The following is an 18,475-nucleotide window of genomic DNA, read 5'->3' as shown; positions in this document are numbered from 1 at the left end:
AAATCTAAAAGAATAATAATATGTTTCACATCAGGAAGACTGCATATGTCACAACTTAAATTTTTAGAGAATCAAGTCAGGCACTTAAAAAATTCCGTAAGATCAGCTAGCCAATTTTCAGACCTGAATACAGATCTGAGACTGTGCTTTATTCCACTTCTCTCAAGAGACCATGTTAAAAATTAGGTAGAGACTTCTTAATACTCAGATTTGTTAGATAATTGGATAAAATATTGTTTTTCTCAGTTATCCTGTTACTTCACCTTAGAGCAATTTCTTCTCCAAAATTCATATCTTTCAAAAACATACAGCTATTTTAAATACATATCTTCTTTCCTTTTTGCAATATTTATGGAAGTTGTTGTATGTCAAGGTTTTAAACCAGGAGTTAAAATTACACATCTGAATAAACAGATAATTGCTAAAGCTATTCAGTACCTACAAATTCTCAAGATCTTCACATTGGTTAACTGTGCTCCAAAATCAGACAACTTAAGACCTAGTGAATTTCAAAACTAGAATTTTATTTGTGCAATTTGATAACTTTGGTGTATTTCTTCCACCCTTTTCAGAAGTTCTTCCTTTATTTTTCTGCATAAAGGTCTTGTAAACCAAACACACAGGCTTTTAGATTAAAGTATGACAGAAAACTACTGATTTGTAATTAAGTGACTTTGACTAAATCACTTTTAACTGGAGCAGTATTTAACTATCTTAACATAAAACAAGAACAAGTTCTAAATGCATCAAATTTTTTCATTACAAATATTTTCCACAGATCTGTCTACCTGGTTTAATTTATATTTTCTAGAGACCTGTGTTTGCTTTCATGCGTAGTGAAGACCATTAATTTTCTCTAATTATCTTTTCAGGCAACTGCTCTTTTTCTGTTTTAACAATATTGTATAAAACTCAGTATTTTATATCTTGTAAGTGGTTTATACTACAGGTTAGGTCTTTAACATCTACCTTTTTCTTCAGAGCCCCCAGGGTTACTATCTAAATATAAATGCACTGAATGTAAAAGATAGCTCAAGGAACCTTAGTCACAAATTAAGTGAATTGAAATAAAATTTTTTGAGACTTTTTTTTTTTTTTCTAACTACCATGGTCAAGAAGGAATGGTCTGAAGAATATTCTAAGATACTCGAACAACAGAAACAACACCTCCAAATGCTGAGCAAATAATTTCCTTGGTTTCCTTCCCTCAAAGCCTGGCTTCAGTATAAGCTTATCCAGAGATCCTGCTCACTCTACTGCACCTTCTACTTTTGGAAGCCTCCCTACCAACTACCTTTCCACTGAGCCTATAACAGCCAGACAGGATTCTGCATCCTGCAGTCAAGGGTTATTCCAGTTCATCCTCCAGGCTACACTACTGACCATAAAGACAGGAACAGAATTCACTAAGGATGTTGATTGCTTTTTCTTCTCTGTGGCTGGCTGATGTACTAATTCTCAAAAACCAAGCAAGAACATGAAAAGAAGCTGGAATATAAAAATTACAATGAGGAATATGTAATAAATGAAAGGAGAGCAGGAGAGAAAGATGTTGGACTGATTTACCAGACTTGGTCACACTAAAATGCTAGAACTTGGCTGGGAATTGGTTGGGGATTGTTAGCATTAGCTAAAAAAGCCTGTTTGCCACACTGATCTTTGTAGCTCTTTGTGTAATAAGTTATTTCCTTCTTACCGTGACTGATTACAATCTAATGAGACACTACTAATCCAGTGAATTTTAGTATTTTGGGCCATACTAAAAAAATAAGTAGAAATGCAATTAAGCTAAGTCAAACTAGGCGGCAGGGATTTTGCTTTTATTACTTTCCTCATGATTACATTGGTATCCCAGTTTCCTTTCCTAAATGCTCTGGCAGTGGGGTTGGACTTGATGATCTTCAGAGGTCCCTTCCAACCCCTAATATTCTGTCATGTCAACTCAAACACCTGTATGATAAAAACTTCATTAAAAAAAACCAAACAACACCTCATCTGCAAAAGCAGAAAATCTTAAAACTCCACTGATCTTCTGTAGAGAGACAAAAATTAATAGAAGTTGCAAATTAGAAGCTTAAGTCCCTTCAAGATTCCTAACCATGCCATCCACGTTTCATTAACCCCAAACTGCCTCTTTTTTAATCTTTTTATTTTCTCCACTTGTGGATTAGGCCCTCTCTGTGGTCCTCCTTGTTTCATTCAGTTTCCTCTCAACTCATTTTCTGCCTTCTCTAAAATCTCATCTTCCAGGCTTGATTACAGAGACAAGCTCTAGTAATGCAATGCTCATGAGGCAGAGGAAGGCACGAAAATAGTGCATCTCTTGGATTCCACAGTGACCAAACACGAAATACATTATTTTTACAGACTAAACAATTATGATCAAGACTATTCTAAGACTGGAGAGCTACAGAACTATGCATAATACCAAAAAACCCTACAAAACTATCGGTCATGTTTAAAAATCAAACAATATCCCTTTTTACAGAAGTAATTGGTGAGATTTTTCTGAACTGCATGCATTTCATACTCCTGAATATCTAGAAATTCATCCTATATCCAAATCAACACTGTTGCCCTATTGGTAGAATGTCTGCATGGGAAAATTTAATAAATTGTGCTTTCAACACTTCATTGCAAACATGCCATTCTCTCTCCAAGGATAATGTACAGCATACCTTTCACTGAGTAATTTAGTATTTCAATTTAAAAAAATAAATTGAGTTTGCTTGGCATAATATCCTGTTTCTTAGCTTCTGCTATTTACTGCTCATGATTCTTTTATTGAAAAACAGATTTATTTTCATTCTGAATTATTCCTCGCAATTTTATAGCTATACTCAGCTTGAGAAAATAATACATCGAAGTAAATGAAATAAAACTTTTAATTATCCAGCTTTTACTTTTTTTATTATACAGTGTGCTTTTCTGAGTATTTTTATCTGATGGTATTTGGGGTTTTAAAAATAATTTTGTTAGAAAAGCCTACTGAGCAAATGAGTGCAATTTACTTATGTCTCACATTTAGTATTGTCAAGCACACATGAAGATACCCCCCTACATATTCCACTGCATTTCAACAGTGGAGTAAATTATCCTTCCCTTACTCCTGGCTAACACAGTGTGTGCAAACCATTTCTAGAGTGTACCAATTAAAATTACTGAATGAGAATACAATTTCTCTCACCAAGTTAATGCTGTAATTGTATCCTTACCCCTCAAAAAAAGGATTCAATTTTATTTAAGCTTATGTGACACTTCATGAGTTTTCAGTAAATCTAAACAATTCAATACAGAAAATTAATATAATCAACAACAAACCTAAAAAAATAAGTGTCAGGAATACAACAGGTGCACTTGATCATCCATTAACTGGACTATCTTCTGTAAGAGGCAATTGCTTTTTCTCCCCCAGTATCTTATGCATATGCCCTGCTTCTTTTGCATGTACCAGATTGAACAACATGGGACCAAAGGGGCAGAAGAAAACAAAAGGAAGGGAGTAGGACATAGAAAAAAAAATAATTACACTAATAAATTAATAAAATAGTAATGAACTATCTTTTCTTTAAAAAAAAACACACCAAAAACCAAACAACAACAACAACACCCCACACACACACACAAAAAAACCCAAAAAACAAAGGAAAACAACAATGCAACTGTTAAGCTACACAAATCCGCAGATTTTTTTTAGTAAGTTATTTGGAACCCCATTATGCTTGTTGCATAATTAATTATAAGAATTGTTTTCACTGCTCCAAGAATATCATTATGAAGTAACACATACTTTATTTAGCAGAAGACCAACTTAATGCTCAGGAACTTCGACTTTTTAGATATTATTTTATCTTGTGTTAACAGAAAGAGTTTCACAGCTGTGTACTTGATGTTTATGCAAATTAGACAGCAGTAACTTCCCTAATAGAGGAATAATATCAGTTCAAGAAATAAAGCTACAATAGAATTTAATGTTTAAAATTGACTGTTACAGTCAATTAGGTTTGGGGTTTCTTTTTCTTTTTTTGAGCATTTTTTTTCAAAGTCTATGGAATACAATTATCTTTTTACATTAATTTTCTTGTTACTTTTTCGTTCTTCAGCAATTAGAAACAGAACATCAGGTAATTTCTTACTTGTTATTCAAAAATCAAAACTCTTCAGGTGGCTTCAATTATTCAATTATTGTTATTATTTAACCTTCATATTATGCAGACAAATCTATCTGGACAACACTCCTTTTAAGATTTTCCTTTTGCAATTTCCTTTTTACCTAACACCTTAAAAAAAGGATCTAAAAGTAGCCAAGTTATGTGAAACAGTGATTTAGGTGCATTTGAGCACTTGTAGAAGACCTTCATGAAATTCACACATAGTATTTAAATGTATTGGCAAAGAAACATCAGAATCAACAGCTATTACTTTAGAAGGACTTACACATGACAGATTATGTCCCAAGGCAACCAGTAATGCATCTGGGTTTGTTTGTTTGTTTTTGGTGTTGGGTTTTTTTGGTGCTTTTTTTTTTCCTTTGTTTGCTTTTTAAAAAATAAATTACAAATCTCCAGTCAAATAACTTCTATATGTTTTAGGAAAATAAACTACTAAATAAGGCAACATGTGGATTTCTCAGAATAGATAATGCCAAACTAATAAAATACTCCACTTCGTAAAATAACCACCTTAGTGGAAAAAGGAAATAAAGCAAAAAGACCAAATTCAAACTTCAGGGCTTGTGATAGTCTGGTTTCATGTTTCAATTCCCATCATAGTACAAATTGTAAGGAGTAACAGGATTAAGAATTAAGACCATGCAAAGTTACAATATGAACCACTTTAAATAAATGCTTCCAAAGAAAGTTACAAGATAGAGTGATATACATCAAAGACTAATATCCTTATTGCTAACAACTGTAGAAGACAGGTCAAGATGATGAATTCTGCAGATGATGAAGTTAAGGGAGACAGAGTTACTGAGATATGTGTGATTGTAGTAACTGAAGTTATTTTAAAGAGAAAACACAATGATTACTGCTCATTCCTATCATCAGTGAAAGACAAGGATTAGAATGTGGTGACGTCACTGTACACTGTACAGGTATCAAGCTACAATTGTGATACCTAATTAATTATGTTTATAGCGTACTTATTTAACCAAGCCAACACACACAGACACACAAAACCAAACATTTCCACTTTCCTATCTCTAGCTCAAGCAACAGTTAAAGAAACTGTTTATCAACAAGATGTGAATAGGATTAACAAATCAGCACATTCAGTGTATTCGTAACTCTTGTTGTTCTTCCTGAATAATCAACTATGTAACAAGACTGCCAAAGTAAAAAACAATCTATGTGTATCCTCACAATGAAAATATTTTTTTGATCTGCAGTTGTATTTAATTACTATGAAAAATTCAAATTTCTCTACTCATACTAATAAGGTAGAGAAAGCAAACAAACTTGCCTGCTGTTCTTGCTTTGAAAACCACATCAGTGGTTGTTTAAAAATAACCAGATAAATTAAATAAGTTAATAAAATTTAAATAATGATATTTAAGTAGTCTAAATAAGTGATAGCTTTTCAAAAAAGTTATGGTTTTGGATTGGGAGACTTTAAAATCAGAGACATTACTTTAAAAAAGTACTTACTTTTAAAAAGTAAGATATCTGATTTTAAAGTATGAAAAATGCTTCTTCCACTATCAATCCTACCAGTCTTAAGGAAAGCTTGCATGTAGAATCCTTCATAAGATTAACTTAAATAAGGGTTGAAGTTATACTGCAACATTTTTAGTATAACTAAATTTGACAGCAGTATGTATGTATCATGCTAGCTTTTTGTGGTTGCTTTGATCAAAGAATGGGGATGTGACAACAGATCTCTCAGTTGGATCGCCAACCAAACCAGGACAGTATACCCAAAAAACCTAATGGGACACTGTAGCTTAAATAGAAGTAAGCAGTGCAATCTCAGCTGCTATCATTGTCCCAATGGCCTCTTTAGAAGGCCTGTTGTGACTCACATCATCCTTCAGTCCTGTGCAGACTTCTCAGCTAGGGCAGGCATCTCAACTAGCATGGCATGACCATACCTAGGCAAATGGACTTGGTTCTAACCAGTACAAAATTATTTTAGAAGTACTGCAAAGGCTAAATCTGAAAATACTTAATACTAATTAAACAGTTGGGTTATCAACCAACAGAACAGGCTGCCCAGGGAAGTGGTGGAGTCACCATCCCTGGAGATATTTAGAAGTCATGTATATATGGCACCTGGGGACACAGTTTAATGGTGGACTTAGCAGTGTCAGTTTTATGGATGGACTCAATGATCTTAAGGGATTTTTCCAACCTAAATGATTCTATTCTGTTCTAATTTATGGCAGCAGTTTCTTTGGCAAAAGCACTGACTTAAATCTAAGCTTAGAAATACATGAGGACTAGAATTGTTCTAGACTCTTACGGAACACCTTATGTGCTGTTTCAGTCTTGCCAAAACTGATTGGGTGTAAAATTTACTTTACATATAGTTTTGTAGGATTCAAATTAGAACAAATTATTTACAAATTAAGTTAATGGATAAAAACAACAAAACTGAATGTTATCACTTATAGTTTCTAGGCAACACCTGAAACAAAAGAATTCCAGCACAAAAAGGAACAAGAGGTGGAATTGCAGGGGGCAGTTTTTACAGAAATAAAATTTAAAAAAAAATCTTAGTTCATGAAATAATACTCTGGAGAAAGAAACAAGAAAGCTCTAATGATGCCAAACTTGGCACCAGTCTAAGTGGTTAATTCCCACTCATCTAATCTAACTGGTTACACACAGAACCAGTATTGTAAGGACTGTTTTTTCATCCTAGCAATGCTTCTGCCTCTGAAGTTTGTGGAAAGCTCAGCAATCAGGTTCCTCCTCATCTTTGAGACAGGGTAGTTGCTCTTACTTACCTCAGCAGTAATGAAAAGGACAACAAGCTGTGTTTGCTATGCAGTAGTTACAAGCTATGTGACTTCTATTGTTACATTATTTCTTGACCTTGCTTGAACTGTTTATTTCATGTCCCTGCTACAACTTGTAAAAAAAAGATTTTGTAGTGTGTGCATTCTTTTTTGGTGCTTGTCTACATGCCTACAGTTATCCATCTTGTTTGTGGCACCTGTGACAACAGATGCTATAGCAAGAGAAACAAAAAATTACATTACCTTACAAGACGCTATGACAATGAATTATTTGAAGTTGATAGGGGCGGGAAGAGATGACAAAAGACTTCCAACACAGAAAATACTAGCTAACTAAGTATTACTCCTGAATATATTTATTTCTATTATGAAAAACAGTTAGAATCTAATACCAAGCACTAAATTTCATAAAGCAGATGCTGGAAGCATACTTCTAATTTATACATGGTCTTTTCAGAACCAAGTGGTATCATAAATAGTATAAGACTCTGGAATTCTGTAAAACCACTGAAAACAAATCTAAAGCCAAGAGTATTGTTTTATAATGTGACTATTTCAAATTTCATGTTCATACTATAATATTTTTACAATAACAAAAATACGTCTGTAATACGCAGGAGCCAAATCTGCACTAAATCAATCCTAGAAAAAAAATTAAATGTGTATGGAGGTATATATTTCTACCTTGCATTTAGAACTAAGGATATTAAGGGAATTACATGTTTATTAATATATTCAAATGTACAGTGAGCACTTTGTAAGAAACTGTAGTACTGAGCCTCAGAGAAATGTGAGGAACATGCCTTCTGGTATCCTTCCAGAGGGCATGGATACTGCCTTGCTACCAACAGAATGATTACTGAACTTCAACACAGATAACTAATTGCCTAAATTCAGAGTTAACTGTACTCTTGGAATACATCCAGATCCCTCCATCTTGATTTGAAAAGAGCCATGTTAAGAATAGGATTTTAAAGTCTTGAAATCAGTTCTAACAGAATATGTTTAAGCTAGGAAGAACTACCAGCCAGTACAGAAAACGTCTCCTGAATATGGGAGTTTAGCCTGAAAAAGAAGTTCTCCGTCCATGGCTGCTTTGGTTAGTTCTATAACCTCAGGAACTTTTTCTCTTATATGGAGGACAATACATCTATGAATCTTTCCCTCTCTCCCTGCCCAAAAGTCTGTGAAAGGCTGACAGCTAAGCCTCAAATCAAGGCATGCATTTGTCTTTTAATCAGTTTACTTGATTTAGCAAATGGATCTCTAGAAATGACAATGACAAGGAAGATTTATTACTAAAACAGAAGCAAAAGAATGAGGTTAGGAAACAACTGGAAATGTAAACTATGCTGGCAGGCTCTTTCTTGCTAATGATAGGATGAAAGCCTATCAGATTGAGAAGAAACAATCAGAAGCAAGCAAGCAACTTTAATACTTAGTATCTTTTTACAGGGAAAAATAATCAATATAAAGAACATAATATACAACTGATTAAGTTAGGATGTATTTTACCAACAAATCATTAGTTAAGGAAATAAAAAGGTTCTACCTGTGTCTGAATTGCGATCTTCATTTCTGGATGGACTAATAGTAAAAGGAAGTTTACGTTTCATGGAAGACTTTTCTTTCATCTCCTTCCCCACATCACTCCTATCCACTTTTGGAGTTTTGCTGTAGGATGCAATCTTGTCCTTGCTCTAATATAAATAAAAAGTATACTAAGTAATTTTTGCATAAAGCAGAATAGTCTTATAATGTATAAAGATTGAAAAGACCGCTATGTAACAATGTATGTCTATGTATGTATGTGTATCACACAGCTTATCAAAAACTTTAAAAGTAATCTTACTAAAAATAATTGATGACATTTCTCTCTTTTCAAAATTAGTAGCTTTTGTATTATTCCTACCTCCAGATACATCACTGTGGAACTGCTGTTCACTATAAGAGACTTAATTAATATGCAAAGAAACAACACAAACTGGACAAGAATTTGCTAAGTCTTAATGACATCCCAATTTTCCTCCCTCAGCATAACACATTAACCACATTAAAAACCCACACAGCAATTCAGACTCTGGATAGTAACACAGTAACAACAAAACAACTACTAACAACCCTCCCCTGTCTCCACCCCCATCCCATAATGCATCCATACAATACACCCTCTCTATTTCAACAAGAATAATAGCATTTCATTTTCTAAAGCAAAATTCAATAAGAACTAAGAAAATCTATGAAGATACTTCTCAACTGGTATCAAATTTATAAAAAAATAAGTACAAGCTATTTGGAATTTTTAGTTGCATAAATCTGGGCTTTTTGGCTTATAAAGTGTGTTTCAGAATAAACAGAGAAAAACCTGGATGGGCATACTATTAACTTCTGTTTGATTACTTTGATAATATAGGAGGTCAAAGCGTGTAAGATAGCAGGTTAGTGAGAAGACTGATTAAGAGAAACCATGGCAACCCCCAACATTTGGCCTACTGATCAAGATGCCATGTAGAGACATAACAAGTTCTTGTTGGTTACATACTGCAAAAACACATACTCCAGCTATGTCAGCTATCGCAACTCCACAGTTTTATATCATTCTTAACAATTACATGAAACCACTAACATTCATTTTACCTAAAGCCAGAAGAGTCATATTCACCTACTTGCCAATCAGTGAAAAACAAAAGGCTGGTACTTTTGAAGCACGAAGTTAAAATATGTATTCTGATTACAGTACCTTTAATTAAACACAAACATGGGTAAGAAGAAGAGTAGTTTGATTATACCATCTGACACTCTTTGAGTTTAAATTGTTGCCAAAAAGGTTGTCAGAAGTGATTACAAAAATAATCTGCAAACAAACTCTACAATCTTCACATGATAAAGGTCTGTATCAAGGAAGTAACACAGAAGGATTAAGTCTATGTCTGTGGAATTCCTAAAGTAAAAAGTTGATGCCCCTAGAGAAAACCTCTCATTCTGAGTTCGGAAAGCTGAAAAAAGAATAATAAAAGCCAGAAAACACCCCAAAAAATAGAACTTCAAACAAGCCAACATAGTAAAACCCACACACCAAAATCATCCCTCTTCCAAAACCCCCCCCCAAAAACAAACACCCCCTGCAGCCTTTTTCTTATATTCTAGAACAAGAAAATCTAAACCCCCTTAGGACTCCTCTAAAGACTCTAAGAGATGGTGCCTGTAGCTATTACTTTTGAAAAAAATCCAATCACAAGTGATAATTTGCAAATGCATCTGCAAGTTGACAAGAGCAGATCCAAACCACACTAAGCCCATTGTGATCTCTTCCATTATACATACAAGTTTCTCACTTGAGCCCAATCTCACTAAGAGCCCTCTCATCCCTTGTTGCAAACAATCCAATTACTTATCATATGTACATACGTAAACTTCCCACAATAAGATAAAGCAGAATTAAAATGTTACTGCTTTATCTAGACTACTATCTTATGTTAGGTACTACGGAATAGAAAAGATCAACTAAAAATAATTCAAAATTCGAAAGCAGAAAAAAAATAATTTTAACTTGTTCAGCAGTCGGTAACATTGAATCACATTTTTGGTATTAATCAGGAATATACATTGGTAGTTGCTTACAAAGAAACATAAGCTGCTCAAATAATCGGATAGCTTTATGCTTTTTCTTAAACTGCATATATGAATTATGTTAAACACTATGACTGATGTACTATTTTTAAAATTACCACTGAATATTAATGTTGTAATGATCTCATTAGAGGATTCAAAATGCATACATTCAAATAAATAAACGTATATTGAAAATGAAAGAACAGGCTACACACAGAATCCATAGAAACTGAAAAACGAGAGTATTTTGTTCCTGAGCTGTTGTGGAAATAAACATTTAGCCACCAACAACTTTCCAACCCAAACGATGCAATGAACAGGGTGTTGTCTCTACAAAGGCAATGCTGTTTCGTATTTTCAGTGACAATGCTGAAATAGAGGTGTGATCAGCTATGCAGTCACCATCGCTACCCGGAGAGAGGAGAAGCAAAGAGCATTGGAAAAGGTAAAATAAAATGACTGACATATTTGAAAAATAGTCTACATAAAAATAAAAATTAAAAAAACCAAACAAACAAAACCCCCACAAAAACAAAAATGTAAAAGCCAGGATGAAACCAAGGTTCTACAAAATGGTAAAAATAATTAACTGTACAATCACAAGACCCCAGATCAAGAGCCACAAAGCTCTTAACAGCCTCCTGGATTCAACTTCACATAAAGGAAGAAAAGAGGAGGTAGTAAGCCCTGCAGGTTAGAACAGGTATTTAGATTTAAAGAGTGAGCATTCCCTGTTCCAACTACTCCCAGACACTGCACCAGCATGATTATTTCTTTTTCAGGGTCCAAAGCAAGGTTAAAAAAATTGAGCATTAATAGCTCATTTTTTATAGAGCAACCTGTAACTTACAATATCTGCGGACTTTCTAAAGAGGTTCACTAACCTTAAGTGAAAACTGCTAATCAAATAAAACACTGAGGACATTATAACGTTCAGATACATAAACTATTGCTGCAAAGATAAAGGCATTACATACTCTCCGTGTTCACTACAGTTAAAAAAAACTTAACGGCTTTATACTGAAACGGCAGACAAGCAAAGGTTATTTATCCTTCTACTAAGTACCTAACTCTATGCCAGTCAGTGTAATTAAGATCTAAATAAATTGCCCAAAGAGACTGGAATTTCCATCAGTCAAGGCTTTAAGGTCTGGCAAATATCTGTCACAAACTGAGTACAGCTAATTCTACTCTGGGGCAAGTGGATGAACTGGATCTGCATGTCTCAACACTTAATGCATGCCTCACTGGAGGATGCAGTAACAAGGAAGAATTTCCTGTGTCAACAAAACCATACCAGTGTGTTATGATGAGGAACACATTTTTAATCTGTTCTACAGAAACTGTCTCAAAAGGCTCACAAACAGCTGTCTGAACAATCTCTTGGTATCCTATTCCAGCTCCATTGTCTGATAGCACTACAATCAATGAGAACACACAAAAGGAGACAACAGAGTGCCATATATTTAGCAACCCTGGGAGAATAAGCATTCTTTTTCTGACTATCAAAGATAATGACATATCGAAGTGTGTTCTGCATGGTACTAAAATGGGTTTGGGCAGTCCTGTTGGACTTTTCTAAGAAAAGAGTTAATTCTTGCAAACCCCAAATGTGTTTCTCCTTTGGACCACACATCTATCATTTACTTCCTGAGTTTTGGCCATGTAAGTTCTAAAATACAAATTTGGAGAAATTAAAATTTCATTATGTTCTTACTGTTATAAAACATCTCATGCGAGTATTAAATGGTCTATCCACCCTACAGACTGTTACAAATTTTTATTTATTTTACGCTTTTATGAGTAACTGAAATAAAGATATATATAACCTACAGCAAATATGATATAAACTCAGCTTATTAACAGGAATATTATTCCTAATGATTTTTAAGCTCTCGGAAGACTGGAACACACAGCTGATTCATATAGCTATTTACTGGTTGGTAGAAAAGCATAATAGACATTAACTTCCACTGGACAAACACGAAAGATTAAGCCTCATAACAACAGTAACTTTACTATATTGCTCAGTCAACAGCTAACAGTGCACAATAAGTAAGTGCTAAACATTGCCTCAACTATGAAAAGAAAAACAAATCCTATGAGCATTTTTTCTTAATATATTAGCCATTGGAAGAGTCTTACACCATATATTTAGGCCATCACAAAAGAAGAATGAGGACTTTTTTTATAGAGTGGGGGGGTCATTTAACTTTACTCTTCATTTGTAAGGTGGACTGTTCTGTATTAACATTATTTCACATTAGGCCTCTGTCTGCAATGATCTAGGAACCTACAAAGGAACATCAAGAATTAAACTACCCATCTTCTGTTCATTTACAGTCTTAGAGTAGTTCAAAAACATTTCTGCTTCAATCTTGCAAGTAAAAAAAAGTTTACACAGTAAAGTGCAGGAGTTTTTTGTATTTTTTTACATAAAAAATAAAAGGCCAAACCTATGTGAAAAACACAGAGTGCATGTTTCATACTAAGGATCACTGCTATTATGCAAATGTTGAAGACCTCAGAACACAGGCATCTCTGATGGCACAGCTAATGGTCACTCACTGGTCATAAAACACTGAGAAAACTGTGTGGACAAAAAGTATTCTCCAGATTAATCAAGACACTTCTATATCAAAATGCCACTAAAGCAAAAAATTTACTTCAGTATCCCTTTCACTTGCACATCAGTACCTCCTTACATCAATTGCATTAAGTTAACAAGCCCTAACTTTTTCACAGAAAAGTTCTAATGCTTCAAAGGCTATTGGACTTAAATTAATTGTTCCAAATGTGTATGTATCGAGAAAAACACCCTATTATGCTGCTATTTGTTTCATGACTTAGCACTGTTGATTTGGCCTGGTCAGTCTTTACTTCAGAGTATTAATTCTGTGTATGCAATACAGATCTGCCTTCATGGTTTCATGTTGTTCAGATTTTACTCTTACCATGTTGTCTGTTGTATTTTAAATAATTTTTCAGGCTGAATTAAAATTATTATATTTTGGCAAGATTTTATCTGTTTTTCTTTTAATACAGGGGAAAAGACTGCAGATTACTCAAGGGCCAGATAAACACTGCTGACAATTAAGTGTTCCTGTGTTAGAAAACAGTTTGTGTGACTGTTGAAGTGAGTATTTAACATCTTAACCATGTATTTAATTTTCTCAAAATACAACAAAAGCAACCAAATTGTATTATGCTAAAACTCTGAATATAGGAATATTAATCGCAGCCCTTAAATAATTCCATAATTTTATTTAGAATCTCACATTTCAATGTTACATATATCAATTGATATCATACAATCCACAAACCAAGCCTTAATCTCACATTATACATTGTGCTAAGGTGGATAACAAGCAAGACTGAATGTTAAAAGTGGAACCAGTTTGTCAGTTTACTGTTTGGTGTCATTACTCCACTATTGTGTCTCCATACATATGTCCTTGATGAAACTTCCATCTGCCCCTGGATTTTAATTTTCTAAGTAATCCCACTTTCACTGGCATCTTAATCTCAAATACTAGACAGGGTAGAATCTGAATCTAGCACATTTGTCCATGTTCCTAATTCCTGTACTGGTGATCAGTCTCAACAAGCGTTTCCTTGTTAGAGCAGCCAGCTAAGGACAATCTTCCCTCAAACTGATCTGACAAATAAAGGGTTTATATGCAACCATTAAAAATAGAATGTTAATTTACTCCTTTCTAAATTCCATAAAAATCTGTTGTGTTTCCTGCTGGTTAAGTAAATGTCATCATGTTCACTGTTCATAAATTTATTCATACTTTCATATGGATTCATATCTTCTCCTGGTGAAAAAGAGCTGCACATACCTGCTTCAGAAGATTGGCTTAACTTTGCAGATATTGCAATGTTGGGAGGTTACATGGCTCAGCAGACATAACTGCTACTGTTATTAGCAGAAAGGGAACATTTTATGGGAACCAGAGGCAGGAGACTACTGGAGAGGAAGGTGTCAAAACAACTAAATACTGAACAGGGCAGAAGGATCCCTGCTAAGGCAGTTCCTTTGGCAGTGTTTGCAGATTCAACAGTCACTCTAAAAACTAGCACTATTTTTCTGCTATGGCAGCAAGAAAAAGGGAGATGAGGTGAGAGAGAGTCAAGGGGCCTCAGAAGAAATATATTTTTATTTATTTTAAACTCAGATTGCAAAGTAATTTGTACGTAAAATTCAAAGCCTACAAAAGAAGAAAATAATCTGCACCATAAAAACATTATAAACTATTTCTATCTGTTCAAACCTAAAACCAAACACATTCCAAGCAATTCAAGCCACACCTTTAACAGCAAAACAAAGAAAGCTTAAGAATTGACACATTTCAACAAACCCACTATTTTTGCTGTGATGAAGGTGAACAAAAAATGCCAGTGCATTTTAACTTGTGTTAGATTTTTAAATTAAAAATAAAAATAAACCTTGAAAAAAAATATTACATTAGACAGTTTTCCTAGCATAAGCAGCTGTTGCCTTCAAGATTTTCCTGTGTCAAAGGACTTTTTTCAAAAATAGTGACATTCAACATAACAAGGCTCTATAAAGCCATAAAATACTTCTAGTTAAATAAATAACCTAAAGTCCTCAATAAATGTAGCTTATTTCCAAGTGTGTAAATGAAAAGGCAGTACTCAATACCACTGAACTTCATTGCAATAGCCTTCCTGTTCCTGCTGCTTGTAGATCCCAGAGTTTCTCTCCTTTATTCTCAGTGCTGAAAGACACTTCAGGTAACTTGACCATATTCAAAACAAGGACCAGAACAAAATAACAAAAAACCTCACCCCAACATTTGTTCATCCCTTTACTAGTAAGCCAGTTTCCTTTCTCCATTCTACTCTGTTATCCTCCTCTTCCTATCATACTACCTTTGCACTCCTTTACAGGGACCCATAAAACAAACTGGGAAGAGACTAGAACTCTAAAATGTTCTATTAATGTTTTCAGAAGAGAAACAGTTCGAAGTATGACCACACAGACAATCTCCTTTTCCAGACAAAATAGTTTTAACAGATTTGGGAGATAAAGCGATTCTCTCTCCTTAGGGCAACATAACAACTCATCATCCACAAAACAGAGTATTATTCTATATTTTGTTATTGACTAGTACTACAGATAAATTTGACTGTGGTACAGTTGTATTAGGCAGACAAAATGGAGAACTGGGTTATTTGCAACTTAGCTCCAGAAGTTTGAAAATTATGGGATACTTCACATTTATAAACAACAAACCACCCTTCAGAATTACTGGAGCTTGCATACTCCTTCACTGTCCATCATAAAAAAAAATGTACTATACAGATTTTTGAAGTGGACTCCCTTGTACAGAAGTTCCTCTTAACCCTTCTGCAGCACAGAAGGAACAAGTCTCTGTGTTACAAAGGAACGTAAGAAACTTCGGTTTGTTCACTGGTCTGTGCTCTGGTCACAGGCCTTCAGAAATACTTCATGTGTTGTTACAGAGAGTGAGACACTGTAAAATTAAATAAAATATTAATCATTATTCTTGTGAGTGTATAAAGACTTCACACAAGAAGATATGGAAACTATGCACTAACTTCCATTAAATAAACACAACACGTCCAGCTTCCTTTTGAATTAAGTTGCTAGTTACAACAAAAGGCATAAGTTCTGTTCCCTGACTTAATTTACTGTTGAAGCCACGTAAAAACTTATTTTCCTTTTTCTGCACTCAAGACATCAGAATAAAGATTCATACTAATTGTTTCCCACTGCAGTAACAAAAGCCATATAACACGTTTTTTGTTTCACTGAAATTAAATGGACATGAGTATGATTTTTTTACCTTTCTTGCAGTTGTTTTTTCCACCATGGTGCTATCACTGTCAGAATTTTCAACTTGAACTGTTTTTGTAGACCCAGATTTGGGCATTTTATAACTGTTTAGCTAGCTGTATCTTGTATCAGAGGGTTCATCGTGTGTCTGAAAAACAAACAACATTATATAAATATACACACTGCAGTGTAATCTCAGGACAAATTTGCAGATGGTAGCAAAGCTGAATAATATTCCCGAAAAGATGTCTAGCAATGACACTTGACTTCAAGTATCCCACTCATCTGCAGCTCAAACCTTAGGGTGAAAACCCAAAAGGTCTAACACAGCTACTTCTGGGGACAGTGTCATCAGAAAACCGCCAAGTCAGCTGTTGAACTGCCTCATCCCTCTAATTTACCATTTTGGTAGACTTAACACTTTCAGGTGTTTGATGGCTTATTGGTTCAATATATCACTTAATTTTACAAGTAATAAGACTGGAAGAATGCACAAGATCATTTCTAGCAATGATCTTCTAATGTGAAGACAAATAAAGCTTTTCAGCCTGGGAAACAAAAACAGTCTACCAAAAATATTATTCAAAGAAGTCCTAATTTCACACAGAATCACACAGAATCTTAGGGGTTGGAAAGGACCTCAAAAGATCATCTAGTCCACCCCCCCTGCCAGAGAAGAGTCACCTAGAGCACATCACACAGGAACGCGTCCAGGAGGGTTTTGAATGTCTCCAGAGAAGGAGACTCCACAACCTCTCTGGGCAGCCTGTTCCAGTGCTCTGCCACTCTCATAGGAAAGAAGTTCTTCCTGATATTCACATGGAACCTCCTATGCTCCAGTTTGCACCCATTGCCCCTTGTCCTATCACTGGACATCACTGAAAAAAGCCTGGCTCCATCATCCTGACACTCACCCTTTACATATTTATAAACGTTGATGAGATTGCCCCTCAGTCTCCTCTTCTCCAAGCTAAGGAGACCCAGCTCCCTTAGCCTTTCCTCATAAGGGAGATGTTCCACTCCCCTAATCATCTTTGTGGCTCTGCGCTGGACTCTTTCAAGCAGTTCCCTGTCCTTCTGGAACTGAGGGGCCCAGAACTGGACACAATATTCCAGATGCGGCCTCATCAAGGCAGAATAGAGGGGGAAGAGAACCTCCTTTGACCTACGAACCACACCCTTTCTAATGCACCCCAGGATGCCATTGGCCTTCTTAGCCACAAGGGCACATTGCTGGTTCATGGTCATCCTCCTGTCCACCAGGACCCTCAGGTCCTTTTCTCCTACACTGCTCTCCAGCAGGTCAGCCCCCAACCTGTACTGGTACATGGGGTTGTTCTTCCCCACATGCAAGACTCTACACTTGCCCTTGTTGAATTTCATCAGGTTTCTCCCCCACCCCCAACTCTCCAGCCTGTCCAGGTCTCACTGAATGGCAGCACAGCCTTCTGGTGTGTCAGCCACTCCTCCCAGTTTAGTGTCATCAGCAAACTTGCTAAGGGCAAACTCTGTTCCCTCATCCAGGTCATTGATGAAAATACTGAACAGTACCAGTTCCAGTACCAACCCCTGAGGGACTCCAATCTAGTCACAGACCTCCAACTAGATTTTGTCCTATTGACCACAACTCTCTGACTTCTTCCTCTCAACCAGTTCTTGATCCATCTCACCACCTGATCATCAAGACCAGACTTCCTCAGTTTATCTATGAGGATGCTGTGGGAGACAGTGTCAAATGCTTTACTGAAATCAAGATAAACCACATCTACCACACTACCATCATCTATCCACCTAGTTACTTCCTCATAGAAGGATCTCAGTGATTTGTTATCCTATTTGCTGGAACAAGAGCTATACGTTAAAAGAAAAATCTTCTAAAGCTTAGAGATGGAACTAGAAACCTTAATTTGCACTGCCTAGCAAATTAAGTACATAAGCTATTGGTGTGTATATAGATGTATATAAAGCTCTAAGAGCTTCAAAGTGTTTCATCTCCAGAGTACACCAAGTAAGTACCATTCCAAAGTTACATAATAGAATTTAGGTTTTGTCATGTTATTTTTTATTCTACT

General features: G+C 35.3%; 1 protein-coding gene across 1 annotated transcript in view; it reads right to left on the bottom strand.

Annotated features, from left to right (window-relative positions):
• Positions 1-16,500, bottom strand: part of ANKRD12 (ankyrin repeat domain 12) — a 40,800-nt gene extending 24,300 nt beyond the window's left edge. The window contains exons 1-2 of the mRNA XM_010006869.1: positions 16,414-16,500; positions 8,517-8,664 (exon numbers count right to left, since the gene is read on the bottom strand). Of these exons, the coding sequence (XP_010005171.1) occupies positions 8,517-8,664; positions 16,414-16,500 (235 nt within the window). The remainder of the gene's footprint in view (positions 1-8,516; positions 8,665-16,413) is intronic.
• Positions 16,501-18,475: the final 1,975 nt, after the last annotated feature.

This window comes from Chaetura pelagica, unplaced genomic scaffold (assembly GCF_000747805.2).
Source record: "Chaetura pelagica isolate M959 unplaced genomic scaffold, ChaPel_1.0 scaffold109, whole genome shotgun sequence".
Lineage (NCBI taxonomy): Eukaryota > Metazoa > Chordata > Aves > Apodiformes > Apodidae > Chaetura > Chaetura pelagica.
Note: the sequence above shows the minus strand (reverse complement) of the source record. Positions and strands in the feature narration are given on the sequence as shown.